General features: G+C 40.7%; 1 protein-coding gene across 2 annotated transcripts in view; it reads right to left on the reverse strand.

The window, feature by feature from the left end:
* Window positions 1-925: 925 nt before the first annotated feature.
* VSTM4 (V-set and transmembrane domain containing 4) overlaps window positions 926-27644 on the reverse strand; it is a 41841-nt gene continuing 15122 nt past the window's right edge. The window contains exons 4-9 of one of the 2 annotated variants that reach the window (XM_054206833.1): window positions 26337-26444; window positions 22248-22281; window positions 17140-17252; window positions 16244-16305; window positions 15031-15134; window positions 926-4799 (exon numbers count right to left, since the gene is read on the reverse strand). In XM_054206833.1, the coding sequence (XP_054062808.1) occupies window positions 4775-4799; window positions 15031-15134; window positions 16244-16305; window positions 17140-17252; window positions 22248-22281; window positions 26337-26444 (446 nt within the window). In that variant the 3' untranslated portion in view covers window positions 926-4774. The remainder of the gene's footprint in view (window positions 4800-15030; window positions 15135-16243; window positions 16306-17139; window positions 17253-22247; window positions 22282-26336; window positions 26445-27644) is intronic. The other variant, XM_054206834.1, reaches the window with a different exon arrangement.

A 27644-nucleotide genomic window follows, 5' to 3' on the forward strand; every position in this document is an offset into this window, starting at 1 on the left:
TGACACAATACGGTGCCAAGACAGGTAGGATTCTTGCCCTACCTATTGCTCTGCAGTCAGTAGGGCACATTGCTTCAGCATGTAGACTCTGAGTGGAAATGCTGGAATGTGAAACTGCTGTGAAGTTTGCTGAAAGAGCTGGGGCAGCCTGGGGGAGAGATTGTTTGAGACCCATGTGTTGGAGCTATGGTGTGTTTTGTTCAGGTGTTTCAGCAAGCATTTTCCTGTGTGGGCTGCACTCAGAATGCAATCTGGGAAGCCAGCTCAGAACTGAACCTAATCTAACCATTCCCTGAATTTCCTGGGCTGTTTTCTGTGGAATAATTTGTTAATCTTTTCCATAGAAGCAGTATTGGAAATCATTTGTTCCTTACAAGAGGAAAGCCTGACAGAACTGAGGTTGACAATTCTCTTTTTGACCGTCCCTTCAATAGTCTTCAAATACGGAAAACACTGTTAAGAGCAGAGTAAGATGTTCTGTATGTCTACTGGGGAAAAGGCAAGAAGATACAGCCTGCATGCTAGGAAACATTTTGAATGATTAGGGTTGTGGAAACGGGTGGTGAGGAGAGTATGGAACCTTATCATGGTAAGTTTCTAAGAGGTTAGATCAGCCTCTACCAGGTTAAGTCAGGTTGAGTTGGTCCAGCCTTGACATCAGGTGATAGACTAGGTGACATCTCAAAATCTGTGCCATCTCCATTTTGTCTTCTTTTTCTGAGAGGAATAACACAAACTTGGAGTCTTCTATTGACGTGCATTCTCTCGATCTACTCTACCTCCCAACCTAGGTAATAAAATGGAGTCAAATCAGGTGGTGGAACAAAGCACACCAAATGAGTATATTTCAGATTAGTGCAGGAAACTCAGAAGAGTAATTGTTATGCAGTGGAATTTTATGTTTTACCCTGGCAGCGTAGCCTGAAACCAAAAAGGATCTTTGCACCCTGATGTCACTCATCAGAGTTGTTTTGGGGAAGCCCTCAAAAAGTTGAATTTGACCTACAAATCAAACATCAAATGAGACCTCATCTGGTCTGAGTCCTGCTGTGCCAGCAGAACCTGGCCAAACCCTGGCGAAGGACACAAGTTGATTGAACATCTTAATGAAGAGAACCCCACAATTATGTTACAGTTATTCTAAAACAAATAATTTGCTTGTAATTACAGAGATAATGACATTCTGACCACACCTACCAATTAGAAAGTTGTAATAAAGAGTAATAAAACACCTTTTCCTTGGGCTGCAGAATCAACCCACACACAGCCCGTGACACTAATATGATTTACTCCTATTTGCTGATGGAGGATTCTAGTAATAAAATTTAATGTGGAGGAACAAGGTGCATTTAGCCAAAGCTGTAAACATCTCTTAATTCTATTTAAAGCTATAGGGTGCAGTACATTAACATTTAACAGTCTGATACTAAATTGGTGTGAAGCTAATAGAGCTGTATTTGTTAAAATTTCAGCACTAGGCTGTGTTTTACCAATGACAACAGGAGGAGTAACGGAAATAGTATGACTCAGCAGACTCCAACTGCTGCTTAATAAGATATTAAGAGTCTTCATGGGAGCTCCTGCCGTAAAAGAACAGTGGACCACATTCAGCTCTGCTGCTGTTCTGCTGAAGCTAGAGGGAGTTAGGCCAGAGATTAATTCAGCCTGGCAGTTCCTGTTAGAAGGAGCTAAATCCAACTTATTCTGCATTTCTCCCACTAAAGCACATTATACTCAGTGAAATTTTCTTCTCCATAGTCTTTCAAGTGAGTTGCTTTGATACTTAAAGATGTACAATTAATTGGAAGGTAAAGAATGATGTTTTTCTTTCTCCAATGACATGATCTGACTTTATTAAATCTGAGTGGACACTGCATAAGAAAAAGCATAGGAAATGTCTACTCAGGAAGATGGGTGTTCTCCTAAGTAGTATTTCTGGCCTCCTTTCACTCAGCTGGTCTGTTGCCTTTCAGGATTCTGCTGTCATCTGAAGTTGGTCACAAATGGAAAACGTTTTAAAATCACGGAATTTTCTTCAGAATGAAAAATTCAATTCCTACCTATTCGGATTGTCTAAATGCTGAGTATGAGATAAACACATATCCTTGAATCGTTTTCTAGCAAGCAATAAATCCTACACAGACTAAGATAATGAATCTCAACAAAATGGGTAATTTATTTAGCTTAATTAACTATTATTTTAGGGAATTAGATATCAAACATAAACAAGACTATATAGACTATTGATACACAAAGAATGCTATTCATTAAAATACTGGACATAAACATACAGTAGAGGATTTTCTGAACAATGGGCACAATGGCCCGTTGTATGTAAAAGGAATGTTTATATACCAAACTTTAGAAAGTTTTCACACCTAAGTGGTCAACTCATTAATGTGTTAGGGTTCTATTTTTAATTCCAAATGAATCACTAGTAAGTTCTATACTTTTCTAAGGCCTTCCTTACAGCTGTCTGCATGAGAGTTGTCCTCTCTGAATAGTCAGTCAAACTCTGGCTGTTCCAAAATTGATCCCTGAATGTTTGATGACTCTTTAGCACCAATTTCTTTTTGGTCAATGAGTTGATTGCTGTTGTCATTGAAAATCCATCACCCAATCAGAAAATAAGGATAGATACCATGCCCTTTTGGTGGGTGATTAAACTCCTTGGATAATGAAAAGGTGAAACAAACACTTTCTTGACAGCTCACAAATGCAAACATTAAAAATGCAAATAATTATTAGCAAACCTATTGATAAAAGCTGGCCTTTGTTTGGAAAGAACTATCTTGATGAGGGACTAGAGTTGGAATTAGTACTGTACATAATGGCCAGCCTGACAAGCTTTTCTTCAATTCTTTTGTTATACCAGAGGCATTTATCTAACTTGGAAGCAAGTGACTGAATTTTACATTTACACGTCCTGGCTACACAGTAATGGATTATGTATGTTACCTAATCTCTACTCCTCTTCAAAAAAAGTTAAAAAGCAGTTTATGCAGACTCACTTATTCTGGTGAAAACCTGCAAAAGGCAGTGGTGTGCTCTCTTCCTTTGTCGCATGTCCTCATCCCTGCATTGTCACCCTGCCCTCCTCTCCTGCGCTCCCATGCAGTGACAGGAATAAGGGCATGAGTATTCCTGCGATGGTTCCCAGCTGTGCTCTGAGCCCTGGTGAGAAGCTGCTGTATCACTAAAAAGGCCTGACCTATAAAGGAGGAAGCAACTTGGATCACCTTGGTTAGGATTTCAAAACCTAAGGCCTATGAGTGCTCCTCCAAAATCAGCACCAAATACTGCTGAAGGTGTGGCCTGTTGAGGGACTTCCTCCCAGACCAGGAGAGGACCTGGCACATGGGAAGTATCAGTTCTTCATGGTCTGAGAGTGAGCTAAGAGCCCATGCTTTTATGTCTCCGTTAACTCTGATGTTACTGAAGGACAAAGCTTCTCAAGGGCTGAAAGATGTTGCATACCCAACCCTCCCTGACCTTTGGTGGAATTTGGGCATTGAAGGTTTAGGAGTTTGAAAACACCAGTCTGCCTATCCTTTACAACTGAAATGCCCAGGATGCCACAGAATAGCCCATTTTCCATGAATGTGTGTCAAAGGAAAAAGAAGAATCTCTTCTCAGTTATCAAGAGGTGACGAAAGGATGAGTATTTTGTGCTCTCACTTTAGGCTCATTTCCCTATCTCCTGAGCCCTGGTCTTTCCAAAGAAAGAACTCCAAAGTGAGCGAGCAGTGTGTTAACAGAGTCTGCTCCGTACTAGAGGAGAAGCTGTGACAGTTTTTCCTCTAGATCAGCAGCTCAGTAACGTAGGCCACAGGAGGAAACTTTTGCAAGTTTGGGAGCACCAATCTACATCAAGGCCAAAAGCAGTGTCCTGGTTGTGTCGAAGTCTTACTTGCTATCAAAATTTTTCCTATTCCAAATCAGAACCTAAAAAATACCAAATGCTGGAAAATGTTCCCAAGCTATAAATATTCTTCCTCAAATCATTGGTATTTAACTATGAATGTTTCCTTTGGATTATTTTGAAGTGTTTGATTTCAAGCACCAAAGAAGAACTTTACTAAAAGTAACATGAGTTATTAAATACAAAGTCATTTAGAAAGGGAATTTGAAAACACAGAAAACCAACTCTTTTGATAATTATATCTGGATAGCAGAAAAAGTAATTTTAGCTTTTCCTTTGCTATAGAAAAAAGTCTCAGCTTTACTGAATTAATATTTTTCTGATGGGAAAAACATTAAATTGACAAATTTCCTGGTCAGTGGTCTTTGTCTTCAGAAGCAGGCTGATGTACACGGATCCTGCCACTAGTCCTTCTGAGGCTTGCTCAGATGATGATGTTTGCAGCTGGACTCGTCACATTAGCGTTAAAGAAGGAATAATACTTAGTATTGAAAATGCCCCAGGTAGAACTTCAGTCCATTTAAAACAGGGGGGCCGAACACTGCAAAGGGTGTCTCTGGGATGTCACTTGTAGACCAGCTGCTTTTCTATGATTACTTTCAACTACATTTTGTTTAAAAGTCTCATAGAAAAATAGAAGTGCATGAATGGAAATAAAAAAATAAGAACATTTGTATGATTTTTATAAATAAACAGCACAGCAAGAATTAAATAGAACACAGACAAAGGACATTTATACAGGCATGAACTATTACAGCTTGTTCTCCTCAAAGAGTATCTGTGCATAGACTGTCGTACTGGGAATGCCTTTGGCTTCCTGAATCGGCTTCATAAGTTCAAGTTCAGCGTATGTTAAATTCTCCTCTGCAATTTTTGGCTAGAAAAACAGAACCAAAAGAATTACAGTTAATAATGTTGTTCCCACTGAATGTAAAAGATGCCTTAAATATTCTGTAGAATGGGCTGTATTTCTTCTTTCACACATGCCAATTCTACTATGCTTTTAATCAGTTTAGTCTGCACTAGAGTTAATTCATAGAAGATGAAACAAGAATAGTATTAAAAACAAGAAACAGGAAATAGTAGGATTTTCAAGTTCATTACCAATTTCTCCTGTTTCTCAAACACTAAACATTTTAATTTGACAATTCATTTGAAAGATGTGTGTTAGCAAAATGTTCAGCCTTTTTAATCCTAAATTTCCCAATTTAATTTTAGTTATTGCAGATTTCACAATTTGAAATATATATGCCAGATTTACTTCCCAGCTGTAAACCTTGGACCAGTTACATCTCTAATCACAGCCACTCAAAGTACCTCTCATTATGTTTCTTAACAGAACCAAAAAACATGTTAAAAATATGTAGAAGGCAGCAAAAAAGGCCATACCACCAAAGCTGTCTGATGTATTACACTGGTTGACTTTTAGACTTAAAGCTATAAAACTTAGCTAAGAGACACGTTATCAAGAAAATTTACTGAACAAATGTCACGAGGGTGACAGAAGAGTTGCCTGCTGCTATTGGGGACTTCAGGCACAGGAAGGAAAGTCTTCTCTCGTGTTCCTTTGTGTGTGTTGGCTCATCAGTTGAGAGTGGGTTGTTCATATCAAATTCACCTCAGAAAGTATAGCAACAAACAAAAGAGTTTCTGTTGAATTGTACGTGGGGCCCTAGTACTTGAAATGGATTTCATTTCATCTCCAGAAGATTAAAGTCTATGCTCTCTGAAGAAGGGGGAAGTGCTAAAGCCCTGTGCAAGTGAAGAACTGGAGAATTTGGTCCTTAATCTTCTTGGGTACTGTGGACTACCTGAATATAACTGGTGTCCTCAAGTTTAAGCCTAAAAAGGACAATTAAAACAAAAAAACATTTCAGCCATGCAAATTTTTGCAGTCACAGGACTATACCTTACAGAAAAAGAACCTCTGAGACCAAGAAAGGCTTTACCAGTTGTAAACTGAAAACTGACTCAAAGTTCATAAACCAAGATTTTTCCATATAGTGCTTAAATGTTATAATGAAGAAACTGACAACATTTTCCAATGTCAAGAGTTTCCTTTTATGTTTTATTTACTGTTATTCATTTCTTTCTGATTTAACATAAATTATTCCTGTTTCCTTGAAATGTGCTTGAATAATTATTATACTGTCTTTTGGATAAAAAGATAAACATCCAATAGCCTCTAAAATCAGTCCCTGTGCTCCCCTGCTTCCTGTCTTTTGTACTGTTCTGGAATCCTTTCATTTTGCCTTGACAGTTGCTCACACTCTGCATTTCAGATTGTTTCCCTCTGGGTGGATCAGTTTACACTTTTCCAGCATTAATTTAATCTTATTTCTTCTCTGCAGATCTGATCCTGAAATACTTTGTGCAGCTGCTGCTGCTGCAAGTGGTGTCATTGAAGCCAGTTGATCTGTGCATGTGAGTAAGGCTGTTTGCAGGGCTAACTGCAGGACTGTCATCTTTGCATTTGATTATTCACATGGTCTTCCCTCCCTCCTTCCCCCTCTTGCATGGGTAGTCCTATTTGATCTCAGCTTCTGGTTATCATTCACTATCAAATGCTCCACTATTGACTACATGGATTTCCTCTTTTGTTGCATTTTCTGGTGTAACGATGTAAAAGGACTTCCTGTGGATCCCAGCCTGATCTTGTATGTGACAGAAATAAAATCACTTATTTTTCTTTGTTCGTGTATTGGTACTGAACTAAACCACAGTGTTCAGAAAGACATCTGTCCTATCTTGGCTTTGGCTTAAAGAGTTAGAAAAAACTCTTGGTCAATTGCTCTGATAATTAATTATTTTTTATATTCCCCTCTTTCTAGCCTGAGAGTATTAGCCTCAGTTTCTGGGCACTTAAGTTGTTTTTGCCTTTTTTGATAAGTTAAAGATTCTTTTTGAGATTTCAAAACTATATGTGCTATTCAATAGGTAGTACAGAGGTTAAATGCAGAATCTAAGTTGGGGCTGGACATCACAACACCACCAGCAAATGTTGAAGATTTTATTCTCTGTCTATGACAGCACACCTAGTCTCTATTTTAAGGCACTGGGAGTTTCACTGCCAACTTCAGCGGGTGTCACTTCAGACACTAAATGCAGACTAATACGCTGCATGTGAAAACAAAAATGAATCTCATAAAACTTTACAAACCTGCTGTTGTTCACTGCCAGAGTAAAACTCTTCATTTTCTAAGACTGACCCAGTGCATCTTTTGAAGTAGAAATGTTTTCATTGTTCTGGAGAAATCAGTTGCTCAGGGCAAGCTAAATCTGTACATGCTTTCCCCTTTGCTGTTTAATTGTATTTCATCTTATGTTTCCATTTAGAAAATGCTACATGTCCTAAAATAGCCAACCCAACGCCCAGCTCATGTAAATTTTAGAACTAAGATTTATGAAATCATATTGTCCAGGTGTTTTATTATATTATCTCAAAATTGCATTGTTTTCTAGTGTAGATTATCTCTTTATTCTTACTTTATTCTATTATGTTTGGATATGAAAAATAACACTAGATTCCCCAAAACAGGTCATTGGGCAGTAGTGGCTGATGTGTTGCTTTCATACATTTTTATGATGTTCCTATAGTAAACATAATTTAATAAAGCCAAAACACACTAAATAAATAATTGCATCTAGGAAAGCAATAAAACCAAATAAAATTAGTACTTTCATAAGTGGAAAAGGTACTTCAATTACTGCTACAAGCAACAGCACACCATAAAATGTGTAGAATAATTTCCCTTATGCATATTTCTAGTATGTAATAATTTGATTGAAAATATGAGGAAACACACAGGAGGTTCAAAATTGTGAAGGGTATACAGTTTTCAGCAAAGGATGCGTAATAACAGTGCATGGAAGCCAACACTACTTTAAAGTACCTATGGTAGCCAGGATTTTTTTTCTATACGCTCTTCTGTACTTCATTTATCAACCATATGTTTAATTTAATCTTGCTGGTTTGTTTGTCCAAAACCAATTTTTTTCTGAACAGGCAGGGAAAGAAAACTAATTCTACAATTTTACCTCTCATTTGGATTGGATAGCGTTTTGGCAGTGTAAACCTGAAATCCTGCCACCATCTCCTTTTTGGAACAATAGCATGACTTTAATAACTGATGTTATAGGTGGGACTGATACTAGGACAGAAGAGGAAAAGACAATGAATGACTGGCCATGCACCTCTCTCTTTCCATCCTGGCTCTCACTTAGGAGGTCATTGGGATTTCTATGTCTGCAACAGCCTTTCCTGAAAAATTACATCATTGTTCTAAAATAATATTGGAATGATTTCTTCAAATAGAATTCTGTTCCAAAGTGACATTTCTAGATACAGTCTTTATCTCGTATATCTGTTTTCGCATCTTAGGATCACACACTTTGCAAAATATACATTAGGAATAGTCATCACTTTCCAGCATATCTTCTGGCACATGCGAAATAATTCCTCTTCCAGATCTCTTACAGTTTGATTTTTAGTTTATTCCAGTCACAGAGTTTCCCAAGGGCAATTGTTTGAAAGAGTTCACTTATAGGAACATTTTTCTTAATAAACAGTCTGCAAAGTCTACAATGTGAATATTTAAAGGAAACTAAAGTATTTGTATACTAGTCTTGTTTTTATTGGGTTTGTCCAGTATATAAACGTATTAGAAAGGACGTAGAAGGGTTGGGTTTTTAATGATTTTTTTTTATGTCATAATTACCAGGAATGTCAATTTTGCTCTTCCTAGGCTTAGCTGCTTTGTTTCTTGGCAGCCTCAAGGTTGTTTACCATGAAGACTGTCAGACTGAAAGTTCTTGAAGTTTTAACTACAACACTTCTATCCAAATTTATAATTAGCTATGAAGAAAACAAGTAAATAACCACCTCATAAATTTAACTTGTCTGGAAAAACAACTGATGCCAACCTGCACTTATGGATTGCTGCAATCTCACTGTTCCATGACCACACCAGTTATCACAAAGATGACAAAATGGATGTGAATTTCTAATTAAAAAAAAAATAAATAAAAAAAATTCCCCTGATTCTAGTTTACTATCAAAAATAAGCAGAGAAGGGCTCACTTCCCGGTTCACTTCAATCGTAAATATTTTAGTAACTATTGCTGCAGACATTTGCCTTGGAATTCAGTGTCTATACGATTGCATGTTTTTGTTCGGGATATGACGCAGAATGATTGTAACATGGGACCAGGGCAAGAAAATTATGTTTATAGACAAAATTGAATTTTTTATCTCTGACTTTTCTGGAATTAGTAAGTATATGTCCCAAGTTCCAGTCAGAACTTCATAATATTTTTAGTAAATCAGTTTTCCTGCAGTAACACTTGAAAATGAAACCCCACCCTCACTGGCATGCCCTGTGTTATGGGTGTTATGTGTTAGGTCAGCAAGGATAAAACCTTGCCAATTATGCATAGGTTTGCTGGTCTGATTGCCAGTACATGGCAAATTGCCACCAATGGACTGGCCACGCTGTGATGTTGGGTGCACACTGCGGTGCCAGGGGGATGCTGTAGGAAATGCAAATGAAAAAGGTACAGAGTCCAGAGGTAGTGGTGAAGTTTCTTTGACCCAGTCTCTAGGAATTGCACTTCTCTTCAGGCTATTCCACAGGACAAAGCAAGCAGCCCTAAACCCTAGTGCCATGAAGTAGCTCTTAGCAAGCACATGCTGGAACTACCATTTTTTTCTCTCCCTTTCTCTTGCAAAGGCCAAACTCAAATCTTTGGCCTTTTCCCTTTCATATTTGAGAAACATCGTGTTTTGTATTCACACTTGGTAAAGAGCTCCACAGGAAAAATGTGGATACTGTCCAGATGGCACAGCTCGGGAGCACCCTGTATCACCGCCTGAGCGCACTGTCAGAAAGTGGCTAAACAGGACTCTCCAGGCCAACTGGATGGGCTTTGGCCACAGGGACAGATTGTTGCTTTTCTCTGCATGAATGCCCAGATAGGAGGAAACTGCATACTGCATGCAGCCTAAGGAAGAGGGGCTAGCCCATCTTTTCCTCTGCATATCTCTTTTTCATAAGCATCTCTTTTATGAAACTGTGGGAGGCAATGGCTTATGGCTGCCAGCTTGTCTGTCACCGGAGGGTCAGTTATGGAGGTGAAGGCAAGAGTGTGCTGAAGCAAGATTCAGTACGTTTGGTGGACAGGCTGCAATTCCCTTCTCTGGGTCACCAGGGCAGGGGCAGACAGCACATGCCAGCAGTGGGGTTAGGCAGGATTTTGCAAAGTTAACAGTGAGAAAACTCACTGTAGCTTCAGAGAGAAAAGCATTAGCCTTTGATAGTCCTATTTTTTAGTATACACTGGAAAACCACTCTCTCTAGGATGTGTGGTCTTTCTTGTACTGAAATCAGTAGCGCTCCTCAGGGCCATAGATACACTTTATGCTCAAACCCTATGAACTTCGGTGGGATGACTCCCTCATCAAGGTAGTAACTTTACTCAGGAGTCAGAAAGAGAGAGATTTATTTTTTTTCCTCTTTAGAGCTTCGGATGTTTACCAATGTCGGTGTCTTGATTGCAGGCAGAAAGCCAGAGATTCCCCTGGAGGAGAGGAGCTTCAAAAATTACCTCTGCAGACCTTCATGAAAAACTGAAGCTAGATCTGCAAGATGAGTTATCTCCTAGAAATGCAACTGCTGGCCAGTAAGAGCGCTGAAATATCAAGGGAGCCATTGTCTTCTCAGTGCTGAGAAATATGACATTGGAAAATACGGGGAGTAGGAAATACGACTTTTAGTGTCACTATCAGTTAAAAAGGACAGGTCCTTTTCACTAAGATGTCTATTTTTTACTAGCTAGACTAAAAAATACTTCCCAGACTCCCTGGAAACAATATCTACAACAATTTGTGAAGCCTCTTTCAGTATTGCATCAAAATTTTACTACTGAATCCCACAGAAGTTATGATAACAAAGTCAGGGACAAAGATAATTTACTAATCCTGTTGAATGAATTTATTTTAAAGAAAGAGAATCCCACAAATATAGGGCAGGCAGGGACTCTAAGGGGTGTGCCAGACCATCTTTCTTCATTAGCAGAATTAAATATACCTGGCAGAGGTGTTTTAACAGCTTTTGGAGAAGAGCATTTTCACCTTTGCTAATGCTTTATTCCTTTTACAGTTGCAGAGTTATTCCTAGATTCTAAACCAACACTGCTGGAAATCAGGCTGATTTCTTCTTATCCTTCAAAAAGGCCCAAGGAAGTAATTAAAGGTTTTCAGTTTTCTGGTGACACTTTTATTACTCCAAATGTGTCATCACACAAAAATCATCTGCTATGGGATTTCGTAAATACACAAGCCTCGGCACAATTCCAGCAAGAGATTTTATGTATTTATACAAACTGTTCCTTAAGAGTAAAGATAGCAACCTGTAATCTGAATGGGAAAGCAGGCATAACTCAGCAGTTTTGAATATGTTGTGTTCTGAGTGTCAACCTGAATGTGTAAATGATATTCATGTTCCTATGGACACCTCACATCCTAAGGAGAGACTGTGGAAAAAAAAAAAAAACAGGAATATTCATCTCACAGAGAGAAATTATGTGGACTGGATGGAAATATTCAAGAATCACACGGAGTCAAGGAAAAAAATGTTCACCATTTCTTTGTATATCATATGTACAATGTTACTTGAAGTCTGTGGAGATCAATAATGCCTTAAGAAATTGGAAACGTAAATCATCACCCATTGTTACATATTGTGGAGGAAACAACTCTTCTAACAGAGGGTGGCATAGCTTTTAATTTAAAATTGTCCAGGAGAAAGGAAGACCTGATTGTTCCCAGATCCAGAATCCACAAATTATTTCCTTTGTAATGTAATGTATTTCACTTCCTTTTTCTTTCTCAAGGAAAGGGCCAATGGTACCTACAGGTTAAGACTAATGAGGAATCCTACTAGTTGTGCAAAGAACTGACTAACCTACCTTTCCTAGCTAGCTTGATGCATATGATATAAGATTGTTTTGAATGACGTAGTGCTTAATTGTAAGATGAGAAAGAAGATGGGGAAAAAAATAAAGTCCATCCATCAAGTACAATCCTGCAATGTGTAAATTTGCTCCCAGGTTTCTGTGAGGCTGAAGCTGCAGGACAGCAGGCTGGAGTGTGGCTTAGAAGGCACAAACTCCCCAGCAATCAAAAACCAAAAGCCACTCTTTACATTTCACAGCTCTTGACGTGATAATCAGACTGCAGATAATTCACTTGCACATCTAGTCCTCTTTCCCAAAAGGACTCCAGGGTCACTGGTTCTGATATACACTGGATCTGGTTGGTTTGTGGTACAACGGGAAATGCACTCCTGAAATCTAAAAAGGCAAAAGGATTTTTCAGGTGAAGAAAACTTAAGCTTCTGAGCAGCTTTAGGAACACCTGTCTTCATTGCTTGATTCAGGAGTATACACTAGTGTAGGACACTGAGCTAAATGTGTAATGCTGAAAGCTTGATTTTGCTGAGTACATGCAGATGATGAGACCAAGCCACAGCCTTCTCAGTTCCACAGGTGTCAAACCTACATAAAGTTACTGTTCAAAACAACAGCCCTCTGCTTTGTGGACATGGCAGGAGCAGGGAAGCTGTGGTGCCTGAAAAAGGCAGACAGGCAGGCAGAACGAGTGCAAAAGATCATACTTTCACTCAAAGTTAACAAAATGACTTCCAGAAATTTCCCTCAGTCTTAGATAACCATAAGCCCTTCCTGATGATGTAGCTTTTACATCATCGTCATCAAAGGAAAATCTCGGCAATCACATGGTGCTGGGCCAGCAGTGATCCAATCCACGCTGAGATAAACAATGCTGTCTATGCTGTATGAGCTGAAAGTAGAAGGATTCTCTTAAATAGCTCAGCTCTGGTCACTGAAAGCACTCTGCTTCAGAAGTCACGCAGGAGCATTACATGTTCTGTGGTGGGGAGCAAGAGAAGCCAGATACACTCCAGTAAAAAGGTTATTCAAGACGTTAGTCAGTGTAGGAACAGCAGAAGACAACTCTTATGTACTGTGTGCACATGTACAATGTGTTTGAAGAATTAAGCCCAAGGGAATCTGGCCTTGTAATAACCTGCTCTAGGTGACCCTGCTCCAGCATGGGTGTTGTACTAGATGATGTCCAGAGGTCCCTTTCAACCCTACCATTCTGTGATTCTGTGTAATATAGGATATATTTAGCTGATTTCAAAGTGGGATGATTATATGACTTAGCAGAGACCACATAAGTCAGCAGCAGAATCAGGAAGATTCCCTATAGCCTGTCTTATCTGTGCAGGTATTCCTCCCCTTAAAATTTAGTGTAACAATGGTGAAGTCAACAAAAATTTTCCATAAGTAAAGATTGCAGGATTTGGTTTAACCTGAATTCTCACATCCTTTCATTGGCTCCAGTGAATCACACAGGAGCTCCTAAGCTTGGTAGTGCAAACCTTTGTGAAAAGACACTGAAACCTGCTCATTTAGATGATATTCTATAACTGACACACGTGGGCTATGACAACTAATCTCTAGGAGGCAATGAAAAGCTTACCAGAAAATTTGGTTGAGGAAGCATAAGATTTATCTCTACCAACTCAAAGGGCTAAGTACTTAAGGCTATAGTAGAACAGCCCTCAGAGAGCAGAATTTGCGGGCCCCTGGAATTTTCTTCTTCCTAACGACTCTCCGTGCTTCTTGCATGCTATAAAAACCATCCCTTTTTTCATCTCAGCATCTCTATTTCCTTTGATCTGTACACATTTCTCATTGATGCTAATAGAGAATGACACTGATGGGGAATATTTTTGCAACAAGGGGAGCATAGAATTGTTATTCTGGCTAAAGCAAAAGCAATATGACTTAAGCAGAGTTTTTAAAAGGCTTTACTCGAGGCTGTGCAATTGAACATAATATTAGGCTTTCTCTTTTTTTTTTTTTTTTAATTTTCATTGAGATTATGTCCATATTTTATCCAGGTTATTGTATTCTTGTAAAATTATACTGCAACCCACTCTAGCACGTTAACAATGAAAGAAATTCTCCAGCTTATTATAAACATCTTTCAAGAAACCAGAAGCACATGTCCTCTGGAAATAATTTTCCTGGTATTTAGATTATTACAAAAAATTTCCCAAAACACTGGAATTATTTTGTAATGTTCCCTTATACTCTAGCTTGTTTGCTTAGGTTTTCTAGAATATTCTCCTGGTGCCTCAGTGTAGTACCTTCCTCGGGTTGCACAGGGAAGCTGCAGAAGAAGTCTGGAAACTCAGCAGTATGAGTCTCTCTTTGCAGTGACAATTACCTAGTAACTATGTGCCATCAATGAAAAAAGACCTAGTGCAGACACCAGCTGTGCAATAATTACAGTTGGAAAGGAAAAAGTCTTTTATCCTGCAGAGATATGGCAGGATGACGATAGTATTTTTTGCCCCAAAGCAGACTGAAAACTTAAAATCTGAGAAATTTTGGGGAATTAAAAAAATGGGGAGGCAAGCATGCTGAAAATCAATAAAATGTTTCATTTAGATGAATTTGATATTTCTTTTTTCTCTGTAATTATCACAATTTTCTATCTCTGTTGAAACTTCTTTTACTGCAATTAGTTCAAGTTCCTCACTGAAAAATCATTTAAAAACAGAAAAAGTGATTTTTTTTTTTTTCTAAGAACGTAAAACATAGGGGTTTAACCAACTGTGTTGTAAAGGGAGGCAAGAGGAACAGAAATGGGAAATGGCTCTGGTGAGTATCCTGCTTAGCTTCTTAATGTGCCTTATAGACTGACATGGATTTAGTTTACTTGGCCCTTTAAAGTATTGGTAGGTGAGTTTTGTTCTTGAAAATCCTTTGGATAATATCTGTTGGATTAGTTTTTGACTTAAAACTAACTCATGTCCGTAGATTGTGCATTTTTTGCAGGCTGAGATGTCTCTCCAGGTGCACTCTGAGGTGAAATACGAAAGGGAAAATAGCAGAGCCAGACTCGAGTCCGACAGCAAGGCATTAAAACCGAGTCTCCTGGCTGCATGCAGATCTGCAGTCACGCAAGGGAAAACAAAGCTAATTTCATTGTTTGAAAAGGCTTTATTCCTGCTCACCTCCAAAGAGTTTGAACCTTGACTGGGGTCGTGTAGCAGAAAGGGAAGAGCAAACAGCTATTTGTGGCCCATATCCTTGGATTTATTCCAGAGAGAAAAAGCATCTGGAAAGAGATTTACCTCAAGTTCAGCATGTGTTGATGTGCTTTATTGACCTGCAGGAAGAGTCTGAGTGCTTTAACTGATGAGAGCTGTTCCTAGGAAGGCTGAAGACTAACTGATTTCTGATGGAGCCATATGCCTGGGCGCAGTGATTAATGCAGTAAGCGTGCAGCAAAGGGTGGCTGTCATCCCCTGATGCTGATGCTAACCCTCATCTGAAAGTGAAGCCATCACAGAGGCATTTGGGTTATTCACATGGCCTAACTTTAGGCACCCTCCTTCACCTAAGTTAGGGAGTTAGTCACTCTGGGCTCCTTCTATTGCCAGAGAAGGGAGAAAAGATCCCCCAAAGGCAATTCAGAGCATCTAGTCTGAACTAGTAGGAGCATCAGGCTCCAACTCTAACTCATCTCTCTTCCTATTGATTATATAGGGAATCTAGTAGACCACCCTCTTTATATAGGCAGCTGAAGGTAGTTGGTATAAAACTCTTGTCTCTATGATCCCTGGATGTCTTGTCCAGGTACTGCTTTGTAATTAAGGGAAACATCTCTCCATCTGTTTGATTTGTCTGGCATATATCTGCAGGGTTGGCTTTTTTCAAACAGAAACATATTCAACAGAAACTGTCATATGAGTTGGAGTTTTTTCCTTAACATGAGCTATAAACATACAACTCATTCTTGCAACTTCAGTTATTCCTGATTTACACCACTGTAGGCCAGAACCAGGGCCCCCATTTCTGACTTGAAAAGTCTCAAGAGCAGCGTGACCAGTACAGTTGTGATTGTATCAGTAACCGGTATTTTTTCCAAAGCAACAGCTGCCAGAAGCATGTGAGAATCAATAGCAGGTTTCATTTAAGAACAGGCTCAATTTGTAGACGCTATGACTGCTAGAAAGCTGGGAAACGTAACCCAGTGTAACCTAATGCTCAAAATGAAAAGAGCCAAGAGAATTTATCACTTGAAAAAGTATTACTTAAAAAAAAAGGACTTGTATGACTTTTTAGCCAATTTATAGTTTCTGAACCTAGAGTTCTGGCAGCATAACAGCAATTGTATTTAAAGAGAAGAATATGGAGAAAATAGTGTCATATAAAGTTACTTACCAGGATCAATTTTCTTTGAGGTTTCAAGAGCTTGGGCTTAGTAAAATTATTGGCTATTGGAGCTATGGAAATAAATATTAAGGGATCATTTCATATTATCACGATTCACTGTCATTTTTAGTATATGCATTATCAATTTATAAATTACAGATTAATAGTGGATTAAGAGCAAATACATGTACTTTAACTGTATTTCCGGTAACATATTTTACAATGAAGCATAGGGCTTATGAATTAGAAAAATTCATAAGACTAAAGAATCTGATATGCAAAACATGCTGTTTGTGTGCAGAAGCCAGAGCAAATATACCTCTCGAGACTTGATCACTTGTGATCTAACCCACAGTAAACCTTCAGGTCCTTTCCCTCCTCCCTCCCAGTGGCTCAGCACTGGCAGTAGCGCTCAGAAAGTACGCCCAAAAGTTTGTGTGATTGACCCCAGAGGCAATCACAAATCCTCTTTGAAAGTGAGGTTGCCCAAGAGGTTGATCTTTTTCTGCTCAGCTTGCTTAACTTCTCAAGTGCACCAGCAATTTTAAGAGTGCAATGTGCTGGTTTCCCTCTGTCTATCCTCAACATGAAATTTTGTCATGCCTAACTTAAATTTTCTCTTTGAGCAGGGTGAATATTTCTACAGAGGTTCCTCTCCTCTGATTACTGGGAGCTGAGAACTCTTGCTTAGAGTCGGTGAGTGGCTTTTCAACAGCTAAAGCTGCAGGGAGGTGAGCGCCCTGGTCCCAGCAGCAGGCACGGGCCGTTTCTTCCCCCACCAAAGGGAGTCAGCAAAGGTCACCCCACAGGCACAGTTAGTGGCAGAGTCCTGACATTCCACATTCTGCTGTCCCTCCACAGTTGTGCTGAGGATTAGAAATCCCTCTGCACCTCTGTTTTCATACCTTTTGCTGGGATGGCTGGGGGCTGCTCCACTTTCTCTTTCTCCTTCTTTTTCTTTATTCTCTTGGGCTGTAGAGGGGACATGCTTGTCACACTGGTAACTGTCTCCCCTGAGCTGCAAAGCAGAGACCCATATATGAGGAAAAGTGAAGGCAACAGACGGAAAGACCGTTTGTCCAGTGAGTTCATGCAAACACATCACCTGCCACTTGTGGAGTCCCTGCACAAAAACTTGTATTGTGACGTGGGGGTGTACTGAAAAACCACTTACAGGGGTGGGAAATGGTCTGGGTTTTTTCAACCATACAGCCTGGCTGAGAAACTCAGGAGTCTGATCTGTCCTGGCACAGAAAATGCAAAGTGTCAGGTTTAAACAAGACTCTTTTCATAGCACCTATTTCTTAAAAACATGTATGGCCCCATTCCTGCACCCCAGATGAGCTTGCACCCTTCTGTCCTGGAGGAGCAGAGGCACAGACGGGTTAGGTGACTTGGGTAAGCTCACACGGGAAGTATAGGGCAAAGCAAAATCTTTGATGCGGTTTCTGGGCTGACTGGCTGAGGGGCCAGCAGGCCAGGAGAGCATGCAGCATGTCTTCAGACAGCTCACAAACCCACAACTTTTTATAAGCTTAGTGCATATAAATTGGAGAAACCTTGCCCCACACTCTAAACTCAGACATTCTTCGGTATGTCCATGCTCAAAAAGCACTAATAGATATGAGGGAAGGCTACAAGCCATATTGTAAACAGACTGCTGTCCAAGAAGGCTCCTGTGTCCGGACTATTACAGTTAACATCCTCTAAGTTTTACCCTTGGCATCTCCCAAAGTCTGAGGTAGTATATCCTGCTTTGAATATTTAGGGCTTGGATACGCAGTCAGGTTGCAGTAATTGTTATCATGTGTCAGCTGAGCTGTGGTAACTGACTGTGTAGGTCCTCCTAGCTTGGAACTAACGTGAAATAAAATTGTACTGGCTTAATCAGTAACGAAATAAATCTTAACTTACAGCTGGGGTAGGGGGAGAGTGTATAGCAGTTAGTTATGATGACTGTGGTGGTGGAGGTGACTTGGTAAGCAGTTGTTGCTCAGATGCATCTCACCATGGGCTCACCCTGGAAAGATTAATGCAGCATGGCTGGGGGGACCTTTCTGTTCTGTGAGTTACACCACACAATGGGATCCATCCAGGATCTTCATAGTCATAACACTGACAACACGGATTTCACTGAATTTTAAATCATTTGTCCCAAGTTGCTGTTTCTCTCCAGGTTCTTTTGTATAGTGAAACATTCTCTTTATATTAATAGAATAAAATATTCAAACTGGGCCAAAGTCTTAATGAAAGTTAAGATGTCTCAGCTATTGCTCACACAAGAATAACAAAATAACAGACGTTATCATTTTCCACAGCTGTAAATCCAAATGACTGTCACTACTATTGGTAAAATCACTCTGGATTTACACTTGCATAGATTACAAAAAGCCTCTGGTTTGCTGGTTTTCCTGAGTTCTGTTCCACCTAGTCAGTCCAAAACATAGGTCTGCCACCAAACTTTTTTTAAAGTGTTTAAAAGGTAAAATATTTTCATGATTTACAAATAAACCACATAAATTATGTAAACTGAGGGTTGCAGTAAAATAATTTCAAAGTCTGCCTGCACTATTGTGAACCTATCCCACAACAACCACTTGTTTCTATATTAAAATCAAAACATGAAATGGTTTAAAACCAGCAGGAAATGTAACTGTCCTTCCTGTCTCTGTTGCCCAAACACAGCAAACTGCAAAAAACCAAAGAATACCAAAAAGGAGATGAAAATGATTTTTTTTGGATTTTTTTTTTTGTTTTAATATCCAAGGTCATTGAGGCAGATGTGTAGCTTAAAGATACTATTATTCTAACACAGCTACTTTAAGCACAACATATAAAAAGGCTTAGTGTCAATTCATTGCATTAGTTATTATTCCTGCTTTGCCACTGAAAAAGTGAAGCTACAGAGAAATGTATTTGTGGCTTACGCTTTCCATTTAAATGCCAGGGCTGTACAGGGTTAACTAATTCTGGGAGACACAATAACTGTACTTGCTGTCTTAGAACTGAGCTCCTCAAACCAAACAAGGCAGCTCAGAAAAGATTCCTTGGCTCCAAAACACTGCTTCTTTGTGAGCTTGTCTTGTTCTATGTCTAAAAGGAAAGTTAGTTTTTTATCTCCAGCTCCTCCTCCAGCCTCCTGGCTTCTATTTCAACAGCGTCAGATTGTGCATTTCTTGAAGGATCTAATGAGTTTTTAGAGAGCAAGAAAAATACAGGAGTTGGGGGGAAAACCTGTGGAAGGTGTCTAGCAATCATGGCACCAGGACAGCAGTTTCCCTGGAGGTTGTGGCTGTCCCAAGAGCTGGCAAACTTTTACTATCCTTATTAGAGTCAAGGATTTGGGACTTTTCCTGTTGTCATCTAAGTCAGCTATTTTCTCTTGTCAAAGGTCTGCAGAGGGATGACAAAAAATTCACTTGAGTGAACTGGGAGCTGCTTTGGTATTTTCCAAACAAGGGAGCTGTGTGAAAAGGTGCCAGGGATGGACTGGGTACTTGGTTCTGCTTTAGTCTGGCAGAATTTGCTCCTGCGACGCTAGGTTGGCACTGTGGAACTGAAGTGTCGAGATGGACAGCTTTTTTGAGGTAAACACTTTTTTCACCACAAATTATTTGTCTCCAGAAGAGCAGTCACCAATGGACTGGACAGTTCAGGCCAAAAACAAATATAAAAGAGAGAAAAAAAAATATTCCTATTTTCAAAGCTACACCTCCTGGGGATTTCTGGATCTGAAAACTGACAAAATGATCTAATAACAAGGAATATAATAAGAAGGAGGATATTTAAAGAAAAGAAAACCCCAGAAAAGGGAATTAGGTGGTTTGGAAAACCCAAAATAACTGTACTTTTTATTTAGGTATTTATTTTTAAAATGTGGGAAAGAAATAGGTTTTGGTTAACTCATTTTTTTTTCCTTAATTTGTTATTGGTCAAGTAGCAAACCAAAACCCAAACATTTGCTTTGTTCTACTCAGAAAATCTGGACTCAATTTTCTTTTCTACCAAGGCCATTTTGTGAGACCTGGGGCAAATCACTTAACCATTTGTGCTTCAGATTCCGATTAAGTAAAAACACCATTGTGATGTCAAGACATGAAATATTTTAAGATACTTAGGTATTATTGCAGTGGGAGTACAGCCATTTCTTAGAGACCGGACTATTAATGTAATTTTGAAACTGGATTCTGCTCTGAGTTTGAAATATCACTAAGGGAGTTGGAGCTGAGCCTCTCTAATAAAGGCTGAATTTTGCACAGTGTAGTCATTTTGACTGGCAGGAGTCTCATGCAAATTAGTTCATCGGTTTGGCCTAATGGATATTTAGACACTGAGTTTTGGGTCTAAACATGTTGAATTAAGTTCCAAGACAAGGAATGTGCAGGTGAAGAGAAATTAGTTCAAAGGAATTAATGGTTGATGTTTTGAGCAGAGGGTGAAAAATAAATGGTACCAAGTGTGAAACATAACAAAAATGATGATGCTGGTAACACTTTCATAGCTATTTAATTTTAAAGCCCTTAAGTCAATGCGCTTTAGACATGCATTTGTGGGATTGGGGCTTTCGTTAGCATATCTTGTCACACTGAAATACATGAAACCATATTTTTATCCGTATAGAGTCATGCATTACTTTCACTTTCGGAGACTTTGTTTTACAGTGAAGAAATCATGTTGGCTTGTTTTGTCCCTGGAATTCAGCCTCCTAAGTTTAGTGTTTGCGGTAGTATTACTACCACATCATCTATTCACAGAGAGGCAGATTCTGTAGTACAAGTCTCTTTATCTGACTGCCATGTTCCATTTTTTCACTCATCTTCTCAGTCGGGTTTCATTTCTCTCCTTTTCTTGTGTTGTCTACCAATCTACTTTGATTTCCTCCCCCTCCCCCTTCTTTTTTTGTTTTTGTAATTCCAACTTTGTCCCAGCAGCTAATAAAGAAGGGGAAAGAGAAAGCATCCGGGGAAAAATGAAAACTGCTGAGCTGTCTCTGTAAATTTTTGGTGTGGTGCAATGGCTGGTCAGGGTCACAGAACAAAGATCTTTCCATGAATAACATGAAAGTTTCAGTTTGTACTGGCCTCTCCTGACCTCTCTGTTGCTTTGTTGTGACTTCACTTGCATCCAAGTGTTGGTGAGATTGAACACAGCAATAATGCCATCAGAATGCACTAAAAATTACGCTACTGGAGGACCTAGGGTATGCTGTACTTGGCATTGAATCTCATAGTATTTTAAAAAATACTATAAGAAATAGTATCTGTGATACCAAGTGATATTGGATTTAAACTATAAGGCTAGAAACACACGTTTTATGTCACTGAAAACTGGGAAACAGATGTTCTTCTGTGTCGTTATGAGGCATCCCTCTTTAATCTTTTTTGTTTGTAAAATACTCTGTCATCTTTTTTTTTTTGCTGCAGCTCCAGCACAATTTATATCTCAGGAAAATCATACACTGGAAATCAGTTTTATAGCACCACACAGTCAAAAACTTTTGGCAGTCAGTGGTATTTAAAGGGACAGTGATTAATGACTGCAGCAGAAGTTGAATTTTTCCCGTCCCTTGGAGTCTTCAGCTGGGAATGGACTGTGGGCCTTGCAAATCTGCTTTTGAGCCCCACTCCCTGTTCCTGGGTGCGGGAATCACTGGGTAACATTGTGGTTTGTTCTACGTATATGCACGGTTTAAGTCATTACCATCTGGTGAGGTGTTGGGAAACCCTAGAAAGTCACGCAGGATGAAAGCAAGCTCATCCAGAAAGCAGTTCAGAGCCTCAAGGAGAGGCTTGTCACTGAAGACCTGCAGGACCTACAGCTAGATTGCCCAGGTAGATCTCCCTTATCACACACAGCAGATGTTGGCTTGCAGTCACATTCATGAGTCATGGACCCCGGACCCTTTATCCTCCTGTAGGCATTTTGGAAAACATTACTCTTCTTCAGCATACATAGCAAAACAAAAACAGAACTGGTGCCTTGGGTTATAGTAAAGAGAAGTGTAATCTCCTACCTGTTCTGGGGACATTTCACCAGGTAATGCTTCACTGTTAAAGAAAAAAGAGAAAGAAAGAAAACGTGGCTTCACACCAACATGGTTTATGAGTTACAATTGGGCACTGCAGATAGACTTGTCTTGCTGAGACTGTGGAGCTGCCAGCTTGTTACACTGGGAGAGCCGCTGGTCATCACTATATTGTGTATTAAAATGTATTCCGACTCAAAGACAGAGGTAGGCGTGGGAGAGGGGAATGTATCAAACAACACCAAAAATCTGCTGTGGAAGAGCTGGGCAACACACATTCCAGTGGTCAGCCCAGCCAAAAGACAGCTTGCTAAGGAAAAGTACAGCAGGCCAGTAATTTTACTTTGAAGACTTTTGTTTCCCTTGTGGTGCCTCTATTTATTTCCAGAAGCCTGAAATAAACCATTCACCCACAGGAGCCACTGCTGTTCCTAATGTAAGCTAGACTGCGGGCTCAGGCATAAAGGGATTGCCTCCTGGGATCTGATCAGAGGTCCAGTCCAGCCACTATCCCGTCTCTGACAGCTGTGCGTGTGAGCTGTATAAATCCTTCTGCTTCACGTTGCTTTGAATCAGTAGTCCTGAGCAAGGGCAGCTCCCCTCCCCGCAGCCTTTTAGGAGCCAGGGTTATTAAGATGCTCTTTTGTGGCTTAGTGGCTTCTGCGCTCTGCCCAAACTGTGCCGCGTGCTGAGTGTGGGGACATGCAGGCAGGGGGAGAGTCTCTGGCTCTTCTTGTCAACCTACTGCCAACTTATTTGTCAGAAAGAAAAGAGGGTGCGTCCCTGAGCCATGATGGGAAGTTGAATAAAACATAGATACCCCCTTCCCTTCATGTTCTCTGTTCTTTAAAAGGCCATGAAAACCAGACAACAGTGCACTTACATCATTATGCCCCTCTCTACAGGAAGGTTTTCATGTTTGGTCTTACCTAAATTCTCCCATTCTAAGGAAGCTACACAGCTCCTAGGAGGGTACATTTTAGTCCTAAGGAAAGGGGAGCTGTGAGGACCGGGAACTGGGCCTAGCGCAGGGGCCATGTCTAAGCCAGCCAAGGCAGTGCTTCCACCCATCTGACTGGCCTTTTGCGGATGTACGGGTGAAGAGTAGGCCTGACCCGCTGGGAGTAAGGGGATGATCACGTACATTGTTGACATTCTTTTGAACATCTCTAAGTATGTATTATTTTGTTTTGCCCTACAGTAAATACTCCAAGACTTTGAACCAAGGACTAGGAAGGGCAACCATTCCTGTAACAAATGGGCACGGGCTTCTACCAAAACCACAGCAGCATTGCCAGAAGCAGCCATTGCTGCTTCCCACAGCAGCCCATAGCTGCCCTGTGCTAGGGGCCAGCCCCAGCTGCAGTGACAGTGCAACCAAACTGAGGGAGCTCCTTTGGTGAGGAACTGGATTCAGCATTACCCTTCTCATGTGAGAGCCTTGAGGTGAGCCAGGATCTGCTCAGGTTTCACAGACATGCTCCAGAGGGATCATCTCCAGCTTCACCTACTGCAAATCCCAACTTTTAACTCAGGTATGAGTTCCTCTTTGTCCCAGGTTTGGCTGTTCTTTTAGAGGGCTAGGCAGGGTTTTCCCTCCCTCTTCTCCCTGTACTTGGATGTCTGACTCCACTCCCTGTATGTGGTGGTGGGGTGGGGTGGGGCAGGGCAGGTTATCCTCCTTGAGGTGTTAAGGCTGAGGAACTATGGGAGGAAGCTGGAGTGGTGGGAGTTGTTGGTGTCCCTGTGATAGGGGTGGCGTGATTGGAGAGGTTCAGGGAGAAGCCCTGATGGAAATTTGCCCAGCAAGGTGAGGTAAGGAGTTAGTTTTGGTTGTCCTGAGCCCCTGATCTGGAAGAACCTCTGAGGAAGATGATGCCGCAACCATCTTGCTGAAGGTGGAAGGCATCTGTGCCTGGAGCCTATGTGGAGGCTTGTGGTGATGCAGAGGGAGGATTGCTTTGCTGTCGCTGTCTTTCCTCCCTTCCTCACGGAAGGACGGACTTCAGGATTTTACTGCAGGCTCTTTTCTCATGAATACTAGGATCTGCCTAGTCCAACCCAGGATGGAGGTACAGAATGCTGAGGATGGAGAGGAGGTAAGATAATACTTTTTGAGGAGAGATGCCTTATTCTAACAGTCTGAATGTGAGAGCACTGCTGTTGACTGACAGGGTGGATATCTTGTGGCCAGACCCTAACTCCTGGAAGGTGCCTCTGGAGGGGGTAGAAGAGTGTTGAGGGAGGAGGGGGCTGTTGTGCCCCATGCCCATACGGATGAGTGGAGAAAGTATCTCCCAGGGAGCTATTGCTCCCCAGGGCAGAGCTTCAGGGCTGAGCTTGCTGCCGTGGCCCAGCAGTCAGGGGCAGAAAAAGCAATATGAGGCTAGTGGAGACTGTGTCAGTCACTGACACATCTTCCACTACTGCTTCAGAAACTTATTTCCCTGATGCTTTACTGAATGCTGAGCAAATTAATGTGGCTCTGGAAAATACTCTGATCAAGTGGACCTAGCTGAAAGGCTTGCCTGAAAATCTTATCTGTTTTATGCTGGGTGCCTGTCTAAGCTTAATTGTGTTACGTTTCCATTGAATCCATAGGATTAATGCTGCCAGTGTTTACTGGGTAATGTTCAAAATCTAAATAAAAATTTGGTGAAGCCTGCAATTATTCAGATATTAGGGTGGTGAAGAAGGGATTTAGCAACTCAGAAGAAATTACTTTTTCTCTGTTGTATATACTTATTTTATATTGTATTCTGTATTACTTCTATATTTAACTGGTGTTGGTTCAATGTAAAGATACTTTTTCTTCAAGCCGCTTGTATGCTTACAGCAGTGTAAATCACCCACACCAGAAGCAAAATCTAGCCGAATGTCTGCTAAAGAAAAAATGGGATACATCAGTGTGTCTAGTGCTTGTGGCTTCAGGGTGACTCACCATGACCAACATATTTAAGTGTGGGTACTCCCTTGGCACAAAACCTTTGTCATCACTTAACAGGGTAGGAAGAATAACATTGATCTTGCTCCTTCCTCTTGGCAAGCAGAGTTGTTGGGCTCAGTTAGAATCAGAGTTACTCTACTAAGCATACTACCGGGAAGAAAGAGCCACAGTCTGAAATGTGTTTGTGGTCAGGCAAGGACTTCTATATACATCTATTTTTGGTTTACATGTCTTCTCCCTTGTGTATCTGAGTCACTCATTCCTTCAGGGTATGTTTGTAGTGCTGAAGAGGCAGCAAAGTCACGATTCTCTCCTGTCATTCCCAGGATAAATCACTAACCACTTTTTGAAAGCTTCTGGTCAGAGGTGGTCCTTCCGCTCTCCTCTAACATGGTGGCTGCTAAGCATGCTGGCATCTCACCCTCACAGCTTGTGTGAGCTCTCCAAATAAACCCCTCTTAAACCAAAATGAAAGTAGAGCCTGCACTGGTTATTCCACGGATCTGAAATAGCACTTTTGATTACAACAGGGCTGCTTTCATTCAGATGTAGCTTCTTTGAGAAACCTTCTCTGAGGAAGAGAAGAATGAAACAGTAATCCTTGATCTTGAAAGATTATTATGAAAAGACAGATCTGAATAATGAAATGATGCTTTTGTTTCAAACAATGCTACAAATGAGAGAGTGCTAATAGCAACTGCCCTACTCCCAAGAATATTGACAGCTAGTCGGGAAGGAAGAGGAAAACCAGAGTAAGACCGCTTTGAAACCCCTCTAAACATCTGCAGAAATGTCGCTCGTGTAAAAGGCTAGGTAGATCTGATTGGAATGCAATTTAATGATACAGCACTTGGTTGTCTTCGAAAGAAGTTCCAACAACGTTTAATTTATGTTTATGCAAAGCTGAAAGATTTTGAAAAGTCCAAAGCAAATTTAAAGTGAAATAGTGATTCAAAGGGAGCAAAATGCCTTTGTTCTAGTTTTGCTGGCAGAAATGTTTTTTTCTACCATTTTTTTTTTTAAATTAAAATCAAGGCAAGGAGATATTTCTCTTTCCTGCTTTTTCTGCATTCTCCTTCTCCCCCCTCTCCCTCTTTGGCAAGGGCCTTGCAAAATGACACTTCACTCACCCGTGGATCTCCTCTTGTTCAGAAGTGACTGACAGAGAATGACAAGTGTAAAAAGGAGGACGCTGATGATTCCTATTGAACACACAAACACCGCATACACGTACAGATCTGAAAGCCAAGCATAGAAGATGGTCAGTGTTGCAACTGCGTGCTTCATGCTTACAGGATAGAAACAAGTTACATCTACAAGATCTAAATAGACCCCAGCCCAAAAGATTTTAGGGTAATAGTTCAGAAGTAATTTAACCCTCTTGAAACTTTCACGGAATCACGGAATCACGGAATCACGGAATCTTCAGAGTTCGAAGGGACCTCTAGAGATCATCTAGTCCAACTCCCCTGCTAGAGCAGGATTGCCTAGAGCACATCCCTCAGGGCTGCATCCAGGCGGGTCTTGAAAATCTCCAGAGAAGGGGACTCCACAACCTCCCTGGGCAGCCTGTTCCAGTGCTCTGTCACCCTCACTGTAAAGAAGTTTTTCCGTGTATTTGAACGGAACTTCCTATGTTCTAGCTTGTGCCCATTGCCCCTTGTCCTGTCGCTGGGAACCATTGAAAAGAGCCTGGCTCCGTCCTCCTTAAACCCACCCTTTAGGTACTTGTAAACATTAATCAGGTCCCCCTTCAACCTTCTCTTCTCCAGGCTGAAGAGTCCCAGCTCTTTCAGCCTTTCCTCATAAGGGAGGTGCTCCAGTCCCACAATCATCTTGGTTGCCCTTCGCTGGACTCGCTCCAGTAGTTCCCTGTCCCTCTTGAACTGGGGAGCCCAGAACTGGACACAGTACTCCAGTTGTGGCCTCACCAGTGCAGAGTAGAGGGGGAGAATGACCTCCCTCGACCTACTGGCCACAGTCTTCCCTATGCAGCCCAGGATGCCATTGGCCTTCTTGGCGACAAGGGCACACTGCTGGCTCATGGATAATTTGCTGTCTACCAGGACCCCCAGGTCCTTCTCCTCAGAGCTGCTTCCCAGCATGTCCGCCCCTAACCTATACTGGTGTTCATATAGTATCCTGATCAGTCTAAAATTTGGTTGAAGTCACCATAACTGCAAGTAGGTGTAACTACACCTAAGATGGCTTACTTTCAGGAGGGAGGAAAGGGCTGGTTTGGGGTTTTTAATTTTCCTTTTTTTTTTATTTTGCTGGGCAACCAGAAAACAAGAGGACTTCAGTTGAACTATTTCCCAGTTCAAACAGCTGTACATTTTTTTTTTAATTAAAAACGAAACAAAACAAGAAAAGTTGAGGGGTGGGAGGGCTGAATAGCTGAGGAAGGAAGTCTGCAATTGTTTCTTCTTGTGGCAGCA

The sequence above is a fragment of the Rissa tridactyla genome, chromosome 6 (assembly GCF_028500815.1).
Source record: "Rissa tridactyla isolate bRisTri1 chromosome 6, bRisTri1.patW.cur.20221130, whole genome shotgun sequence".
NCBI lineage: Eukaryota > Metazoa > Chordata > Aves > Charadriiformes > Laridae > Rissa > Rissa tridactyla.